The sequence below is a fragment of the Chlamydotis macqueenii genome, chromosome 22 (genome assembly GCF_036417535.1).
Source record: "Chlamydotis macqueenii isolate bChlMac1 chromosome 22, bChlMac1.mat, whole genome shotgun sequence".
NCBI lineage: Eukaryota > Metazoa > Chordata > Aves > Otidiformes > Otididae > Chlamydotis > Chlamydotis macqueenii.
In genome coordinates, this window is record NC_141577.1 from 7907328 (window position 1) to 7923825 (window position 16498).

Sequence of the window (16498 nt, forward strand, 5' to 3'; positions counted from 1 at the left end):
CACGGTTTTTACCAACGTTTTGGGATAAACCAGCACCGAAACAGAGACGCCTCCCGCTCCCGCTCCCGCCCCCCCCCCCCCCCCCCCCCCCCAGGAGATTCCCCCGAGCCGCCCCGCAGAGACCGCGCCAGCTCATCGCACGGGTGGCCGAGCCGCCTTAAGGGGAACGGGGGCGGGGCCGACCGGGCGTGGGCGGGGCCGCCCTCGTGACGTCACTGGGGCCTCGCCGGGCTCAACCGAGCGGTGACGAACCGAGCCGAACCGAGCCGAGCGGAGCCGAACCGTGACGGACGGAGCCGAAGGGAGCCGAACCGAGCCGAGCGGAGCCGAACCGTGACGGACGGAGCCGAAGGGAGCCGAACCGAGCCGAGCGGAGCCGAACCGTGACGGACGGAGCCGAAGGGAGCCGAACCGAGCCGAGCGGAGCCGAACCGTGACGGACGGAGCCGAAGGGAGCCGAACCGAGCCGAGCGGAGCCGAACCGTGACGGACGGAGCCGAAGGGAGCCGAAATGCAGCGGGCGGCAGCGCGGGTGCTGCGCGGGGCGCGGACCCTTTCCGTGCGGGCGCGCTCGTGCGCGGCTGGGCCCCCCCCGCGGGGGCTGCTCTATGAGCGGCACGGGGACCCCCCGGCCGTCGTCCAGTAAGGGGGGGGAGTGGGGGGCACTGCAGGGGGTGCAGGAATGAGGGGGTGAAAGGGAGGGGCCTGGAGTGGGGCGCATTGCGTGGGGGGTGCAGGAGCGGGAGGGCGAAGCTGGGGGGCACTGCAGGGGGTGCAGGAGCGGGGGTGCAGGTCGGGGGGCTGTAGTGGGGTGCGTTGCAATGGGGTGGGGCAAAAATAGGGGTTCAGGAATGGGGTGGGGGTGCAGGTGAGGGGGTATAGTGAGGAGCACTGCGGTGGGGGGTGCAGAAATGGGGGTGCGGGTGGGGGCTATAGTGGAGTGTGGGCAAAAATAGGGGTGCATTGCAGTGCGGCATGCAGGTATAGGATGGGGCCAAAAATAGGGGTGCATTGCAGGGGGGTGCAAGTATGTGGGGGGGGATACGGGGGTGCATTGTCCAGTGGGGGGTGCAGGAGTGGGGTAGGGGCAAAAGCTGGGTGCAGCTCCCTGTGGGACCCCCAGGCAGTGCAAGGGTGTTCGGGGGCTCCCGAGTGCTCCGGGGAACCCTGGGGGTGCCCCCATTTCCCCATCCCGCTATTGCCTGTTGCCTCCCCGTTCCCCACCCGCCTGCTGCCGCTCGTCCCGTTTGCCTTAAAACCACATGTTTTTTCCCAGGAAACCCGTTCTTGCTTAATTTGGGGTACGATGGGGAGGTCCAGGCCCTCGGCATCGCTGCACCCCGGCTCCGTCCTCAGTTGCATTGCATTGATGGGGGTTTCTCTTTGAGGTCCTCGTTACAGGACCATGCCGGCGGCGTGGGCGTCAGCATCGCGAGCGTTTTTGGGGACAGCGGCTGGTACTCGATAGCAGGGCAGGATTTGCCTTCTAAAATGGCCAAAAAGCCGCAGAAGTCACATTTTGGTGGATTTTATGCCTCTTTTTTTTTTTTCCAAGGGAGGAAGCCGCGAGGACTTGCTGCCCCGGCTGAACGAGCGCAGGTCACCCCCAGAAGTGCAGGAGGTGCCAATACGTTATCCGGGTGCATCCAGACACAACCTCCGGCGAGTTTTTGGGGATGGATGATGCTTTTTCTCATGACCATTTAATTGTGCAGCGGTGCTTGTCACCACTGACAGCTCCTGAGATTTGCTGCCCTTGCCCCATCGCTTGTGCAAGGCCGGTCTTATGCCTCACGACTTCTCTTTTTCACAGATTTCTGAAAATATCCAAGTTTTCATAAGGCTGAAGTAAGGATGAGATGTAAACCCCCCAGCCACTTGAAACAGCGACTTTTTTACGTAACCTGCTGAATTTGTTAAGATTAGTGAGCGTTGTGTTGCTTGGTGACGTGGGAGTTTGGTGGGTGGTTGGCTTTTAGGAGCCTCCCATCAAAAAATTGTCCATCTGTCTAATAGAAACTTGTTTTTTTAATGGGATGGAAATCTGAGCGGTGAGTTCGTGCCCAAGGTGCTGGCACAGGACTGATGCTGTGCAGAGACACTACATGGTATTATCTTTAACCTCAATATTTAACCTCCTCTGAGAAAAACAAAGGGATCTCAATCAGTTGGACATGAGCAAACCCCAGAATTATTTAATTTGCTCTCTAACAGCAAATTAAGAGATGGCATTACTGGGGGCCGAGGAGTCGGAGGCACAGGTGCCCATCAGCAGCGCTGCCTCCAGATGGGTCCTTGCATCTTGGAATGCAGATTTTTATTTTATTTTTAATATTTTTAAACCTTAAGCAGGATGGAGCCACTGTGTTTTCCTGCGGAAGCCCTGCAGTTCACTTTGAAGCGTGTTTGCAAGGAGCTGACTTCAACCTGCTGGTTCTGGCGGGCGGTTTGCACGGCAGCCGCTTCTGCCTCCTGCCTATCCAGGACATGCACGTGGCTTCGTAATTCCTAACCTTGCCAAAAAATGCGTGGTTTTGTGCAAAATCCACCAAAGTCAGGACTCTTGGTTGTGCCCAGCAGCTGCAGGGCCATATCCTGCACCTCGCTGATGACAGGCTCTCCTAGTGAGGTTTTTGGACCCTCCTAGGAGCCTCCCTCACGTCTCATCATCCTAATTGTTAATTAGGAGAGGAAAACACTTGCAAAAGCCAGACACCCGCCCCTGTGATGGGTGTGCAGGGACGGGGCAGCCGGGGTGGCGGCAGGGGCGGTTTGCGCGATGCAGAGGGAGGGTTTCCGTGTGGGGGGATGCACCCGTGTAGCAAGGATGCTCAGCAAAGGTGCGTGCTGTGGGTGACTGCTGCCGAAAGCGAGAGCTGGAGCTTGATACCCACACCCAAAACCAGTACTGGAGCACATTGGGCCATGCCACGAAGAGAAATTCAGTGTATCGTTCCTACTGACGCATACTTAGCAGCATGTAATTGCAGCAAATAACCGCCCTTAAAACTGGCAGCCTTTGCAGAGCCCCCGGCTCGTTCACGTGTGGTTAGAATTGCCTTCGTCTTGCAAATTGGCACAGCTGGGTGGGTTTGGGTCAGGCGGTCACCGAGCCCCCCGTTCCTCTTTCCTCATGGTCTCTGTCATGGTGCTGCTGGGTTTTCTGGAGGAGCTTTTCCCTCCCCTCACAAGAACCAAGGTATCCCACAAGTTTTGTACTGTGGCTCCCCTGGGGCCGTGCACGCCTGGAGGATGCGTTTGTGGGAGGGAGATGAGCTAAATGACTCAGCCTCGCTCTTCCCTCACTGTAAGAGCATCTTCTTTCCTTTTTAAATGTCTTGTGGCAAAGGGCTTGGGGACGTCATCCCTCTTGGAGGGGCTTTTTTCTGTGCAAGGACTGTTCAGGATTTGCTTCTGCCCCCGGCTAAGGGCATGAGGTTTAGGGATGGATATGGGCATCGCTACCCGCTGCTCCCTGGGGACAGGCTGGGAAGCAGAGGGGTCTTGATGAGGTTGTCCAAGTTGGATGTTGGGTTTCTTTGCTGGAGGAGACCAGGCTACAGCAGTTTGGGTGAGGTGGGGAATATGGCGATGTTGATCTTAAGCCTGTTGCGTTGCATGTGTGGTATGGGCGTCTCTTTCCAGCTTAAACCAAGGTGCGGAAGGCATCGGCCAAGCCTGTACTAACGTGCTTTTCCTTCGTGTCTCCCTGTTCAGACTGAAGGACCTCAAGGTGGCTGAGCTGGGGGACTCTGATGTCCATGTTAAAATGTTGGCGGCCCCCATCAATCCCGCTGACATCAATATGATCCAAGGTAATGTGCTGGCTGCATCGTTTTTGCATATTCATTCTCCTTGAGATGTTCCTGGTGGGATGTCTCGAAGGGTTTGGAGCCTGCTTCTGGAATTGGCAGATTCGGGGTATGACGGGCTCTGCAGCTCATCTCCACCTTCCCGACAGGGACCTACGCCCTCCTCTCCTCGCTGCCCACCGTGGGAGGGAACGAAGGTGTTGGGGAAGTGCTGGAGGTGGGGCGGCGCGTGACGGCTCTGAAACCCGGGGACTGGGTCATCCCGGCGAGCACTGGCCTCGGTGAGTGCCTGCGTACCCCAGCATCCTTGGCGCCATGACCCGTGGCACTGCTGGATCCTAGCTCACCAGCAAGGTCCTCCTGCACATCCCCCACCTGGAAAACGTTTTCCCGGGGGATTTTTGGGATGCTCGTGCCTGCCAGGAGCTGCCCAGGTCTGCACGGAGAGCAAACTTGTGGTCATGCCCCTGTCTGAACCGATGCTTCGGAGGCTGGTGCAGGGATTTTGGGGGCCCTGGAGCAGAACCACTCCTCTCCAAAGCACCGTCTTGCTGGGTGTGGGCAGAGCCACATGCCCCTTCCGCTTACAGCAATTACATCTAATCAGATGTGACTTAAAATGGAAAAAAAAATAAAAAGCTCCATTAAAGAATGTTCCAGGCGAGGGAAGCGGTGGCTGGAACCCATTTAGAGCCATATTAGCCTCATCATAAATATAATGAGCGGGATCGTCTCAGAGAAGAAGCATCGGGATAACCACTGGAGCTGCACAAAGGCATCTTCATTTTGTACCTGTTTGGTTTCAGTTTTACTCCTCCTGCCACGTATTTTTATTTTTCATGTATCTCTTTTTAAAGCGAGCTCAGTACCTGATCCCCAGCCGCAGCAGCGATGCTGCTCATCCTCTGCAGGTGCAGGGAGGCTCCAGGGAAGGACGGGAGTCTCCGGGGAAGGGGACACATGCAATGCAAAACCCAAAGCACGTGCAAGAGGAGTGGTAGCCATGCCATTGCTTTTGCTAAACTTGAATATAGAAATAATCTACTTTTCTGTAGCGTCACCCCTTCATGGGGCTTCTGCAGCATCATAAAGCATGGCAGCAATCGGTGCTTCTCTGGAAGCAACCGCGTTTTGTCACATCTGCTTAGAGATTCCTTAAAGACCCGGGGTAAAGCGTCTGACCTGTGCAAGGTCATGGTCATATCTCGTTACAGTTTTCTCCTTAATACTGCTCTGATGGGAAAGGATGGGGATTTATTTTCTGACAAACGTTTCTCGTGCTCCTCTGAAATGCCAATGGCCAGAAAAATTGTTGGTTCTGTTTTAGCTTAACAGCTTGTTCTTTGCTATTTCTTCTTAAAAGGCTTTTTCGCTTAATGGGAGAAGGAAGGCTATCTGGTTAAGATCCAAATGTGATATTTTTCAACATTAAGAAAAAAAAAGTAACTGGGTGATAGGGGGTTAAATCACATGTAACTATAGAAGGAGTAATCTGACTAAATTGACTTTGAATGTATGGGCTCGTCCTTGGGCTGGGGAGTATTTCCATTAGCTCTGCACACTCCCTGTGCCCAGGGAGCCCCAGTCCCATTGTCCTTCTGGGAAATGATTAAGACTTTGCTGGATGATAAATCTCAGCAGGCAGCAGGGGATCCATCCCTGCCTCTCACAGTATTTTGGCTGTATCCATAGAGAAGAATGTTTCATAATTCACTCTCCGGGATTTAGACGGTGCATGGCGTAGCGATGCTGCCGCAGCCAGGGTTAAGGCTACGGCGTGAGTTGAGGTCTCATAATGTTTTCCTTTCCTTGCCCACCTTCCTGCCACTCTGCCCGCGCTGCCTGCGATGCCACCGGTACCCCAGGGACGTGGCGGACGCAGGGGGTGTTCCTCGAGAAGCTGCTGCTGAAGGTGCCCAGCGACATCCCGATGCTGTGCGCCGCCACCCTGAGTGTCAACCCTTGCACGGCATACCGCATGCTGACCGACTTCGAGACCCTGGCGCCGGGTACGGCTTTGCCGGGCGGAAAGAAATCCGGGTGGATTTGCTGATCGCTTCTGCCATGAAAATCTGGATTGATTTATATCCAGGTGACTCCATCATCCAGAACGCCGCCAACAGTGGCGTGGGCCAGGCTGTTATCCAGATCGCCAAAGCCTCTGGCATCAAGAGCATCAACGTGGTGAGGGACAGGTGAGTCCCCTGGGAGGAGAGATGATCTCCTGCGGGGCAGGAGCTGCCCTCGGCATGGGCTGGAGGCTGGCAGGTCGGACAAGTTTGGTAGCAAGATCTGGTTGTCCTGCTGGTCCAACCTGAGATTTTCTCCTGTGGTTCAGCCTGCACCCTGTTTGCTCCTCCAAGGTGTCCTCCAGCTTCTGCCCTGTTGTCCCCGAGCTACGTCTGCACAGGACGGAGGAGAAGATGACACTTTGCTTTCCAGTTTATAAGGTCCTTTTTCTTTTTTTTTTTTTTTATTCCCCTAGACCTGATCTCCCAAAGCTGGTGGAGAGGTTGATGGCCCTGGGTGCAGACCATGTCATCACAGAGGAGATGCTGAGAAAGCCAGAGATGAAAGATTTATTTAAGGTACCTCAATGTTGATCCCACTGGAGAGACCATCCAGTCCCTGCTGTTCACCGCTGCAGGGCAATGTGCAGGGATCATGGGAAGGACAAATCTCTCTCTAGATGAGGATTTACCCCCAGAAGCTGAGGGCTTTTGCTGCTACTGCAAGGGCCAGGTCATAGATTTTTAGCTCTACGACTCTTAGCTGCCCCCAGGTAAATGTCAAGTTTAAGCCAGTTGCCACCTCAAGAACCACGGTCCCATCCTCAAAAAGAGCCCTAAAATTTGGGAACGTTCTCAATAAACTCTTGCAGGGCATCCCGAAGCCTAGACTCGCCCTGAACTGCGTCGGAGGCAAAAGCACTACGGACATGCTGCGGCATCTGCAGTAAGTTTGGCTGGGCGGTGGCTTGGGCGCGGGAACAGCAGCCAGCACCAGAGGGTCTTGCTCCAGAGCCCTCAAGTGCAAGGGGTGGCTGGAGATGTTTTTAGCTGATGTTGGTCATCACTGAAGTTTTGGAAAGGGGAGATGAGTGGAGAAGAACTGGTTTTGGGAAACAGCAGTGATTTAAAGTTAACCCATCATCGCTGTGTGTCTCAAACGCTGCTGGTGGCTGGAGGCAGCTGAGGTCCAGTTATGAAGGTCACCAGGTCCTGGCCAGGTGTGACTGGTGTATTTTGCTGCAAATTCGGCTGATGGTGCGTGGGAATGAGAGGGGGGCTCTGGAAAGCGGAATCTGAGGGATAGCTGGGGGAGCTTTAGTGCAAGCGGTGGGGTTGGGTACGGCAGAGGGAGAGGTTTTAAGGTCAGAGCTGCTTGTTGGGCACCAGTCACTGAATACCTGCTCCCTCTTCCAGGCCCAAAGGAACCATGGTCACCTACGGGGGCATGGCAAAGCAGCCCGTGATGGTGCCTGTGGTGAGTGCTGGAGACGCTCTTGATTTCCCTCGGGGCACATCCCGTGTGCTCCACTGTGGATGTCCCCATCCCCTCAAGGCTGACTCACAAATGAGAGCACTAACAAAGGCGTGAGGGTCCCCATTGCCACCTTCCGCCGCTGTCACACTGGGAGGGGACACACGGGTCTCACCTAGCTGTGCGGCTCCCTCTCTCCACAGAGCGCATTCATCTTCCAGGACGTGCGGCTGCGCGGCTTCTGGATTACCCAGTGGAGGAAGGACCACGCGCAGGGTGAGTTGGATGGGTGCTGAGGGATAGCACCGGCGCGGTGGGTCGACACGGGAACAGGTGCCAAACCGCCACACGGGTGCCATCCTCTTTGCTCTTACGTGAGTCATGAGTGCTGATAGTCGTCAGGCGGCTGAAACGCAGGCGCTGGGTGGTGTGGCTCAGGCATGGACTGTGACGTGCCACCACACCAGGGGTTTTTGCCCCATCCTGCGTGCCCGAGCTGGGAGCACATCGCACCTTGGTGTCCCTGGGACGCTGTACAGCCTCAGGCGGGTATTTGCCCAGGGATGGATGCCCCGGCGCAGGCTCGGCACGCGCGGTGGTGAGAGCTCCCTCCTTCCCTTGCAGACCAGGAGCGCCTGGCCAGCATGATGGACGCCTTGTACCAGCTCATCCGGAGGGGCCAGCTCACCGCGCCGGCCTGCACTGAGGTCCCGCTCCAGGATTACAAGGCGGCGCTGGAGGCCGCCATGAGGCCCTTCACATCCTCGAAGCAGATCCTCCTCTTCTGAGCTGTGGCTCCTGGGCGGCAGTGGGCTGAGCCCAGTGCGGCTCCACCACAGCCAAGCTTCCCTTTGCTGCCTTCTCTGCAGACAAGAGGTGCTTCTGGGGAAAAAAAATCCTCCAGATCCATTGACCTTTGTTTTAACTTTTAGATGCTCACTGAAAATTTTAAAAGCCTCTGCAGCTTTGCGTGGACGGCAGCGTGCGTAGTTGCTTCTGAGGGAGGCTGCAGTCTCGCTGTGGCTGGGGTGAGGTTTGGGTGCAAGAGGGAGCTCAGGGAGCCCAGGGACGGCGGCTGGCTCGGCTCAGGGTGTCAGAAGAGCAGCCATTCCCTCTCACGGGTGTTTTTGAGGCTGGGGGTGCTGCGCTGCCGCGTCCTGCCTGGCTTAGCAGCTGGCAATGTTCTGCTGTTTGCACTGTCCCTCCAGGAGATTTTTGGCTGCTTTTGGGTGACTTTGCGGGACAGGCTCCTACCCGGCAGGACCCCCCCTGCACTGCTGCAGCCTCTGAGCCACCTCCAAGACCCCCCTCCAAGTTCAGCAGCCAGGTACCCCTGGGCCAGGGGCACTCCCTACACTGAATTACAGAAGAAAAAAAATTTAAAATTTATTTCATTTTTTTAATTATTTTCTCTGCCCAGCCCATGCAATGCTGGCAGGACAGGGGCCAGGGACACCCGTGCGGGCTGGAGGACAAGGGCACAAAGGGCTTTTCCAGCCCTGGACATCAGTTCATCTTAAAAATGAGCCCAAAAGGCAAAAAAAGAGAGAAAGGCCAAGTGACCAAGGATCAGTGGGAGCTGTAAGACCCCATTGTCCCCTAGGGTGGTGGCATTGGAGGTGGGGACAGGACTCACCCAGCAGGTCCCAGCGGGACACCTGCAGGGCAAGGGGGGACTTTCAGCAACACCTGGACTTGACTTCAGTTCTGCTGCTGTTTCCGGTGCCGCTACTGATTGTGACAAGAACCTCCGGGAAACTGGCGTCTAATATATATATTTTTTTTTAAGATGGTGCTAATAAATGTTTCTGTGCTCGGGCGGGCAGGGGGTGCGCGGCACCGAGGGTGGGCAAACCCCACACACCCCTCGCTGCCTGGCCCTTTCTTTCCCCATCACGGTCTCGGGGATTTTCCGTTCTATAAAGCCTTATTTACAGTTAGCGTCCCGCTGCCGACGGAGCAGCCGAGGGGGGAGGCTGCGGTGCAGAGCTCGGGCTGCAGGCAGTGCCTGGACCCTACTCCCAGGGCAGGGGCAGGCGGCAGCCCTGGCTGCAGAAGGTGTGCCTAGGTGGAGCAGCTCCTGCGGCAGGGGCTGAGCTGCAGGAGGCGGTCAGGAGGCTGCGGGACATCAGGGAGGCTGAGAGGGAGCTGGACGCTTGGTTCCAAGCACAGTCTGCACTGGAACCGCAGCACCCTGTGAACCAATCAACCCCCCCCGCACTGACACACGACATTAGCAAGCAGGCAGAAGACACTGAGGAATGGAAGCTTGCAAAGGCAAGGGGCAGCAGGAGAAAGCAGCTTCTCCAGAACCCCGAGGTGCCCCTGCAGAACCGCTTTGCTGCTCTGCAGACTGAAGAAGTAAGACCCAGCACCTCGGGGGAGGCACGGGAGCCGTGCGAGGTAGCGCGCCCGGCTCGTGTAATAACTAGCGCTACCAAGAAAAAGAGACAAGTGGTGTTAGTGGGTGACTCCCTCCTGACAGGTACGGAGGCACCCATCTGCCACCCCGATGCGCTCTCTTGGGAGGTGTGCTGTCTCCCGGGGGCTCGTATCGGGGGCGTCACCGAGAGAATACCTAGCCTCATATGGCCCACAGACAGTTATCCACTGCTGGTGTTTCATGTGGGGGCCAGCGACACAGCCGGCAGCAGCCTGAGAAACATCAAAAGGGATTTCAGGGCTCTGGGTTCAACAGTCAAAGGCTCTGGGGCGCAGGTGGTATTCTCATCAATCCTCCCGGTCGAAGGGCAGGGACCTGAAAGGGCCAGACGTATCTGGCAGGTCAGCTCGTGGCTCAGGGAGTGGTGCTGCAGCCAGGGCTGTGGGTATCCAGACCACGGGGCGTGCTTTGAGAAGCCCGGGCTGCGAGGGGCGGATGGCGTGCACCTAACCAAGAGGGGGAAGAGTGTGCTTGGACAAAGACTTGCCAGGCTCGTCCGGAGGGCTTTAAACTGGTGTTGCTGGGGGAGGGGGAGCACAGTTCAGCCCACTGCTGTCAGCATGGCGCCAGTGCCAGCACCGAGGGTCCAGAAGCTGAGGAAGGATCGCAGGTAGGTGCAAATAAACCTAAACTGTGGTCCAACAGAACCCCTGTAGCTCCAGCCAGCAGGTCGACTTTGTCGGGGGCCCAGCTGAAGTGTCTCTATACCAACGCACGCAGCATGGGGAATAAACAGGAAGAGCTGGAGATGCTTGCACACAAGCAGGGCTACGACCTCGTTGGCATCACGGAGACGTGGTGGGATGACTCATATGACTGGAGCGTCAGCATGGAGGGGTATAGGCTTTTTAGAAAGGACAGGAAGGGGAGACGAGGAGGGGGTGTCGCTCTCTACGTCAGAAACTGGCTGGAGTGCGTGGAGCTCCGCCTGGGGATGGAGGAGGAGCTGACAGCTTATGGGTCAAGATTAGAGGACGGGGACGGACAGGGGACGTTACGGTGGGGGTCTGTTCCAGGCCGCCTGGCCAGGAGGACAGAGCAGACGAGGTGCTCTATAGGCAGATAGGAGCAGCCTCACGGTCACAGGCCCTGGTCCTCATGGGAGACTTCAACCACCCTGACATCTGTTGGAGAGACAACACGGCAGGGCACAGGCAGTCCAGGAGGTTCCTGGAATGCGTGGACGACAACTTCCTCCTGCAGGCGATAGAGGAGCCGACAAGGTGGGGTGCCAACAAGGAGGGGTGCCATGCTCGACCTTGTGCTCACCAACAGGGAGGGACTGGTCAGGGATGTGAAACTGAAGGACAGCCTTGGCTGCAGTGACCACGACACGGTGGAGTTCAAGATCCATGGGGCAGCAAGGAAACTACATGGCAAGCTCTCAGCCCTAGACTTCAAGAGGGCAGACTTCAGCCTCTTCAGCGACCTGATGGGCCAAGTGCCATGTCAGGCGGCCCTGGAGGTAAGAGGGGCCCAGGACCGTATTCAAGGAGCACCTCCTCCAAGCTCAGCAGAGGTGCATCCCAACGAAGAACAAGTTGGGCAAAAAGGCCAGGAGGCCGGCGTGGATGAGCAAGGAGATCCTGGACCAACTGAAAGTAAAGAAGGAAGCCTACAGAGGGTGGAAGTGGGGACAGGTAGCCTGGGAGGACTACAAAGAGGCTTCGCGAGTGGCCAGGGATCGGGTGAGGAAGGCTAAAGCCCTGATGGAATTTAATCTGGCCAGGGATGTCAAAAACAAGAAGAAAGGCTTCTATAGGTATGTCAGGGACAAAAGAAGGTCCAAGGAGAATGTAGGCCCCCTCTGGAAGGAAACTGGTGTCCTGGTTACCCGGGACATGGAGAAGGCTGAGGTACTCAATGACTTTTTTGCCTCAGTCTTCACAGATAAGGGATCTTGTCCCACTACCCAAGCTGTGGAAGGCACAAGTAGGGACTGGGAGGATAACAAACCATGCACTGTACTGGAAGAGCAGATTCGGGATCATCTGAGGAACCTAAAGGTGCACAAGTCCATGGGACCCAATGAGATGCATCTGCGGGTCCTCGGGGAACTGGCGGATGAAGTTGCCAAGCCACTGACTGTCGTATTTGAGAAGTCGTGGCGGTCTGGTGAGGTCCCCCATGACTGGAAAAGAGGGAACATAACCCCAATTTTTAAAAAAGGGAACAAGGAAGACCCAGGCAACTACAGGCTGGTCAGCCTCACCTCTGTGCCTGGCAAGGTCATGGAGCAGATTCTCCTGGAAACCATGCTAAGGCACATGGAGAGCAAGGAGGTGGTTGGTGACAGCCAACATGGCTGCACAAAGGGCAGATCATGCCTGACCAATTTGGTGGCCTTCTGTGACAGGGTGACAGCATCGGTGGACAAGGGACGGGCAACGGATATCATCTACCTGGACTTGTGCAAAGCTTTTGACACTCTCCCAGATGACATCCTTCTCTCTAAACTAGAGAGACATGGGTTTGATGGATGGACCACTCGGTGGATAAGGAGTTGGCTGGATGGCCACACTCAGAGAGTGGTGGTCAACGGCTCAATGTCCATGTGGAGACCGGTGACAAGTGACGTCCCTCAGGGGTCTGTGCTGGGCGAGCCCTGTTCAACATCTTTGTCGGCGACATGGACAGTGGGATAGAGTGCACCCTCAGCAAGTTCGCCGATGACACCAAGCTGTGTGGTGCCGTTGACACGCTGGAAGGGAGGGATGCCATCCAGAGGAACCTTGACAGGCTGGAGAGGTGGGCCCGTGCCAACCTCATGAAGTTCAACCAGGCCAAGTGCAAGGTCCTGCACCTGGGTCATGGCAATCCCAGGCACAAATCCAGGCTGGGCGGGGAATGGATTGAGAGCAGCCCTGAGGAGAAGGACTTGGGAGTGCTGGTGGATGAGAAGCTCAACATGAGCCAGCAATGCACCCTTGGAGCCCAGAAGGCCAACCGCATCCTGGGCTGCATCAAGAGGAGCGTGGCCAGCAGGTCGAGGGAGGTGATTCTGCCCCTCTGCTCTGCCCTGGTGAGACCCCACCTGCAGCACTGTGTCCAGTTCTGGAGCCCCCAACATCAGAAGGACATGGACCTGTTGAAGCGAGTCCAGAGGAGGCCATGCAGATGATGAGAGGGCTGGAGCACCTCTGCTGTGAGGCCAGGCTGAGAGAGCTGGGGCTGTTCAGCCTGGAGAAGAGGAAGCTCCGGGGAGACCTTAGAGCAGCCTTCCAGTGCCTAAAGGGGGCTGCAAGAAAGATGGGGAGAGGCTGTTCAGTAGGGCCTGGTGTGACAGGACAAGGGGTAACATTTTCAAAATAGAAGGAAGCAGACTCAGATTGGATATTAGGAAGAAATGTTTTACGCTGTGGGTGGTGGAACACACCAGAGAGGTGGTGGATGCCCCATCCCTGGAAACATTCCAGGCCAGGTTGGCCGGGGCTCTGAGCAACCTGATCTGGTTGGAGACATCCCTGCTCCTTGCAGGGGGGTTGGACTGGGTGGGCTTTGAAGGTCCCTTCCAACCATAACCATTTCTATGATTCTATGAAAAGCAGCTGCAGGATGTACATGGGCTTGGGCAGCCAGCTGCTGGCCGCTGTCAGGGAACTGGGGCTGTTTCTGCCCTGTTAGTGCCCATCAGGCACCAAAACCAGCATTTTGTACCCCAAATTTGTGCCCCTATGCAGATGAAGACACAATTTTCCCTCCATTTATGGCAATGAAAAGGGCTCCTACTGCCAGCTGAGCCTCAGGTCGTCTTCTCTTGTGGCCTTCCTTCATCTTGAGGCCCAGCGGGAATGCAGCTGGAGCTTTCTTCCCACAGCACTTTGCAGGCACGTCCAGAGGACGCTGGGCTAATGTCTCTTGAAAAAGGGATTGTGGTAGAAGAGCAGCTACAAAACACGAAGGAGAGGAGTTGGGTGCTATCACTGCAAGAAGGAGACAGACAGAGATGCGAGAACTGAGCGTTTGCACCAGGAAAGACAAACGGGGACACTAAAAGGGCATTTTAAACCTTGTGGTGTTGTTCTGTTGAGGAAAAACCACCTCTGTGTTTTCTGCATGTGGGAGCAGAGAAGGGAAGGATTTTCAAAAGCCTAAAAACTGATGGAGAAAGCCAACCACTCCTGGTTTTCAGGCCCCTCAGCGTGGAATGGACGTGTCGGGAATAACGCTGATGCTGACGTGTACCTTGTCAGCGTTAAGCAGAAGCCCCAGGAAGATTTAAACTTTTGGTGCAGTCAGATACAGAGCGAGCCCCAAAAAGGTGCAATACAATGGGACTGCGTGTCCGTTTCACAGGTTGAAAGTAAGCAGAAATCACCAAAACCTGTTTTGTCAGCACTTCTGCTCCTCTGAAATCCCGCGTCAAGAATTCCTGAAAACCATCCATGAGACAAGATCCGGCCATTTGCTCCCATCCCCATCCTTGCTCATTTGTTCTGAACGTGGCCCTCTCCCCACCCGACATCCTGGGGGTTCTTCCACGTGCAGAGGACCCGACGTACCTTGCCCGGAGCAGAACCTGCTGCTGCTACTTCTTGAAGCTCCTTGGTGAAGACAAATAAGAACAAATCCCTTTCTATTTTGCGGAAGCCATGGAGATTAAGCTGGAGAAGGAAATCTCTCATGGACTCGCTTTTCAAAGATCTTCAGGGCTCCTCTCCTCCCCACCACTTCCTTCCTGAAGAGTTCTTCTGTGATGATGATGCAGTTTCCATCATCGCCCCACCAAATGGACTGGAAGCGATGGCTGCTGCTGATCTTCCAGAGCTCCTGGAGGAACAGGCTGGCTGAAGACTGGCTGGTGCCGGCACAGATGTGCTTCCAGAAATGATGGCGTATGATGGGTAGCCAGGATTCCTCAGGCAAACCTTGTCAGGCGAGTTCTTCTGGGAGCAGTCCAGTGGCAGCATCCCAAGACACTTCCGTCTCACCTCCTGTGCGGCCCGGAGAAGCTGAAGCCACCCGCCAATCTGGCTCCGCTGGCTCAGAGGCCCAGGATGCCTCTGGTGAAGGCAGCTCCATTTTAGCTCCTTATTTCACAGCTTGGCTGCAACTTCCAGCTGTGGCCCTTTCCCCCGCTGCCAGGCTTGGTCCTGCCGCTCAGCAGAATGAAGAGCTGTGGCCCCAGCTGCCCGGGGAGTGCTGCAACGTCCCAGCGACGCCTGCTCCAGCGTCCCAGCCACGCCGGCGTTGCTCCAACCTCACTGTGACGTCACAGCGTGGCGCCCGTCTCCTAGCAACAGGAAGTGGAAGACAGAAGAAATTTCTGGAAAGCCCTGTTTTCCTGTCACGGGGAGAGCTGTTCTGAGCCCAGAGTGAATCCCAGTATGTTTGCGCTGGGGTGTCCTGCTGGGGCCGTGCTGCGCCTCGCTGCCCGGGAGCTGGTCCCCAGGGAGGGACGGAGAAGGCTGCAGCCGGGGCGTTGCAGTGCCCCCGACCCGAAGATTTTCCCCGGGCACCTTCCCCCTGCGCAGACGTGCCCGTCCCCTCTGCTACGGAATAACGCACGCTCTGGGGTGTCAGTGGCGCTGCTTCTGCCGCGGCCCTCCGTGTGCCCAGGGGATGCTCTCAGCTTTCAGCAGGCTCTCTGCTCTGCTCCGTAGGATGAGTTGTAAGAGAAACGTTCCCTAAACACATCCTGCAAATGAAATACACTGGTGCTCGGCACCCCACTCCTTACTTGAGTTGGGTTCCTCTCCTCTCCTTTCCTTTGCTACAGAACCTTTAGACATGCGATGGAAAACACCAATATATAAAATTACTGCGGCAGGGTAATTTTATGTGTTATAAAAAATATTATTCTTTTATATTTTATTATATATTATTTTATAAATATATATTTATAAATTATATTCTATATATTTAAAAATTATATTTTATTGTATAAAAAATAATGCAGAGGCTTTCTCCAAAAGCTCAGCTTTTGGGTGTGAGAAGGGTGAGTTAGGGGTCATACTTTCATTTTGGGGCATTTTCTGTGTCCTGGGGGGCTAGGAGACAAACAACAGGGCAGGGACGTTGCTCAGGGTCAGAGTGGGCTCCTCCACAGCTGCGTGTACTTTCGGAAGAACAAGCTGCTTTGGAACTGAAGTGCTCAGCCTGTGTTAGCAGCTGAACATGCCCCAACATCTTGAAGGCATTTTATCCCCTCGCAGGCCCTCGCACTGAGCCCTTTGAGGAGAGCAAACCAAGGAGCCAGCTGGATGGACTCCTCGCCAGCGTCTCCCATCCCTATTAAACCCCCCAATATTTTGTATTTTCATTATCCCCACAGTGCTGGAGGCAGGGCAGCATCGCCTGCCCCAGTGCTTCCCTCCTCAACGAACGCAGTGGGGAAAACAGCAAGAAAATGATGTTGAGATCGTTAAGAGTGCTGTTAAGCATGACATGAACCAGAAAAATTAATGCAAAGCTTTTATCCCTGTTGTTTATTTGACTTGTCAATATAACCTAAGAAGCTTTAGAGAATTCTCTTGCTTTTGCAAAATGTTCCCAAGTGCTTACTCCTACACCAGGGCACGAAGGAATAAATAATTAAATTTAACTCTACTTGTCAAACGAGCGGGATTGCGGTTGGATATCCAGCTGCTAGCATTGCACATACATGGTATTAATTTTTTTGGGGGGTGATGGTGGTTTTTTTTTTAGGGGGGTGGTGGCTGCTAAAGCTGAAATGTTCCCGAGAGCCTCTGCTGGGGTTTGGTGTGATTGAGGCATCTGATGTGTCGGCTTAAATGATAAAAATATGTCCCCAAAGTGG

General features: G+C 55.4%; 1 protein-coding gene across 2 annotated transcripts; it reads left to right on the top strand.

The window, feature by feature from the left end:
- Nucleotides 1–372: 372 nt before the first annotated feature.
- On the top strand, nt 373–9083 carry MECR (mitochondrial trans-2-enoyl-CoA reductase). 2 transcript variants are annotated; one of them, XM_086765231.1, is made up of 10 exons: nt 373–642; nt 3718–3815; nt 3962–4093; nt 5678–5821; nt 5905–6007; nt 6298–6400; nt 6694–6767; nt 7238–7298; nt 7499–7571; nt 7920–9083. In XM_086765231.1, exons 1-10 carry the CDS (start codon nt 512–514, stop codon nt 8081–8083), a joined length of 1083 nt encoding a protein of 360 aa, XP_086621357.1. In that variant the 5' UTR covers nt 373–511; the 3' UTR covers nt 8084–9083. The 2 variants fall into 2 exon arrangements, with proteins under 2 accessions (XP_086621357.1, XP_086621358.1); XM_086765232.1 differs by having other exon boundaries at nt 386–532.
- The last annotated feature ends 7415 nt before the right edge of the window (nt 9084–16498 follow it).

Coding starts and splice junctions, on each gene's coding strand:
- MECR (XM_086765231.1), top strand. CDS start 512: ATGCAGCGGGCGGCAGCGCGGGTGCTGCGCGGGGCGCGGACCCTTTCC. Junction 5,822..5,904: donor CTTCGAGACCCTGGCGCCGG/GTACGGCTTTGC, acceptor ATTTATATCCAG/GTGACTCCATCATCCAGAAC. Junction 6,008..6,297: donor ATCAACGTGGTGAGGGACAG/GTGAGTCCCCTG, acceptor TTATTCCCCTAG/ACCTGATCTCCCAAAGCTGG.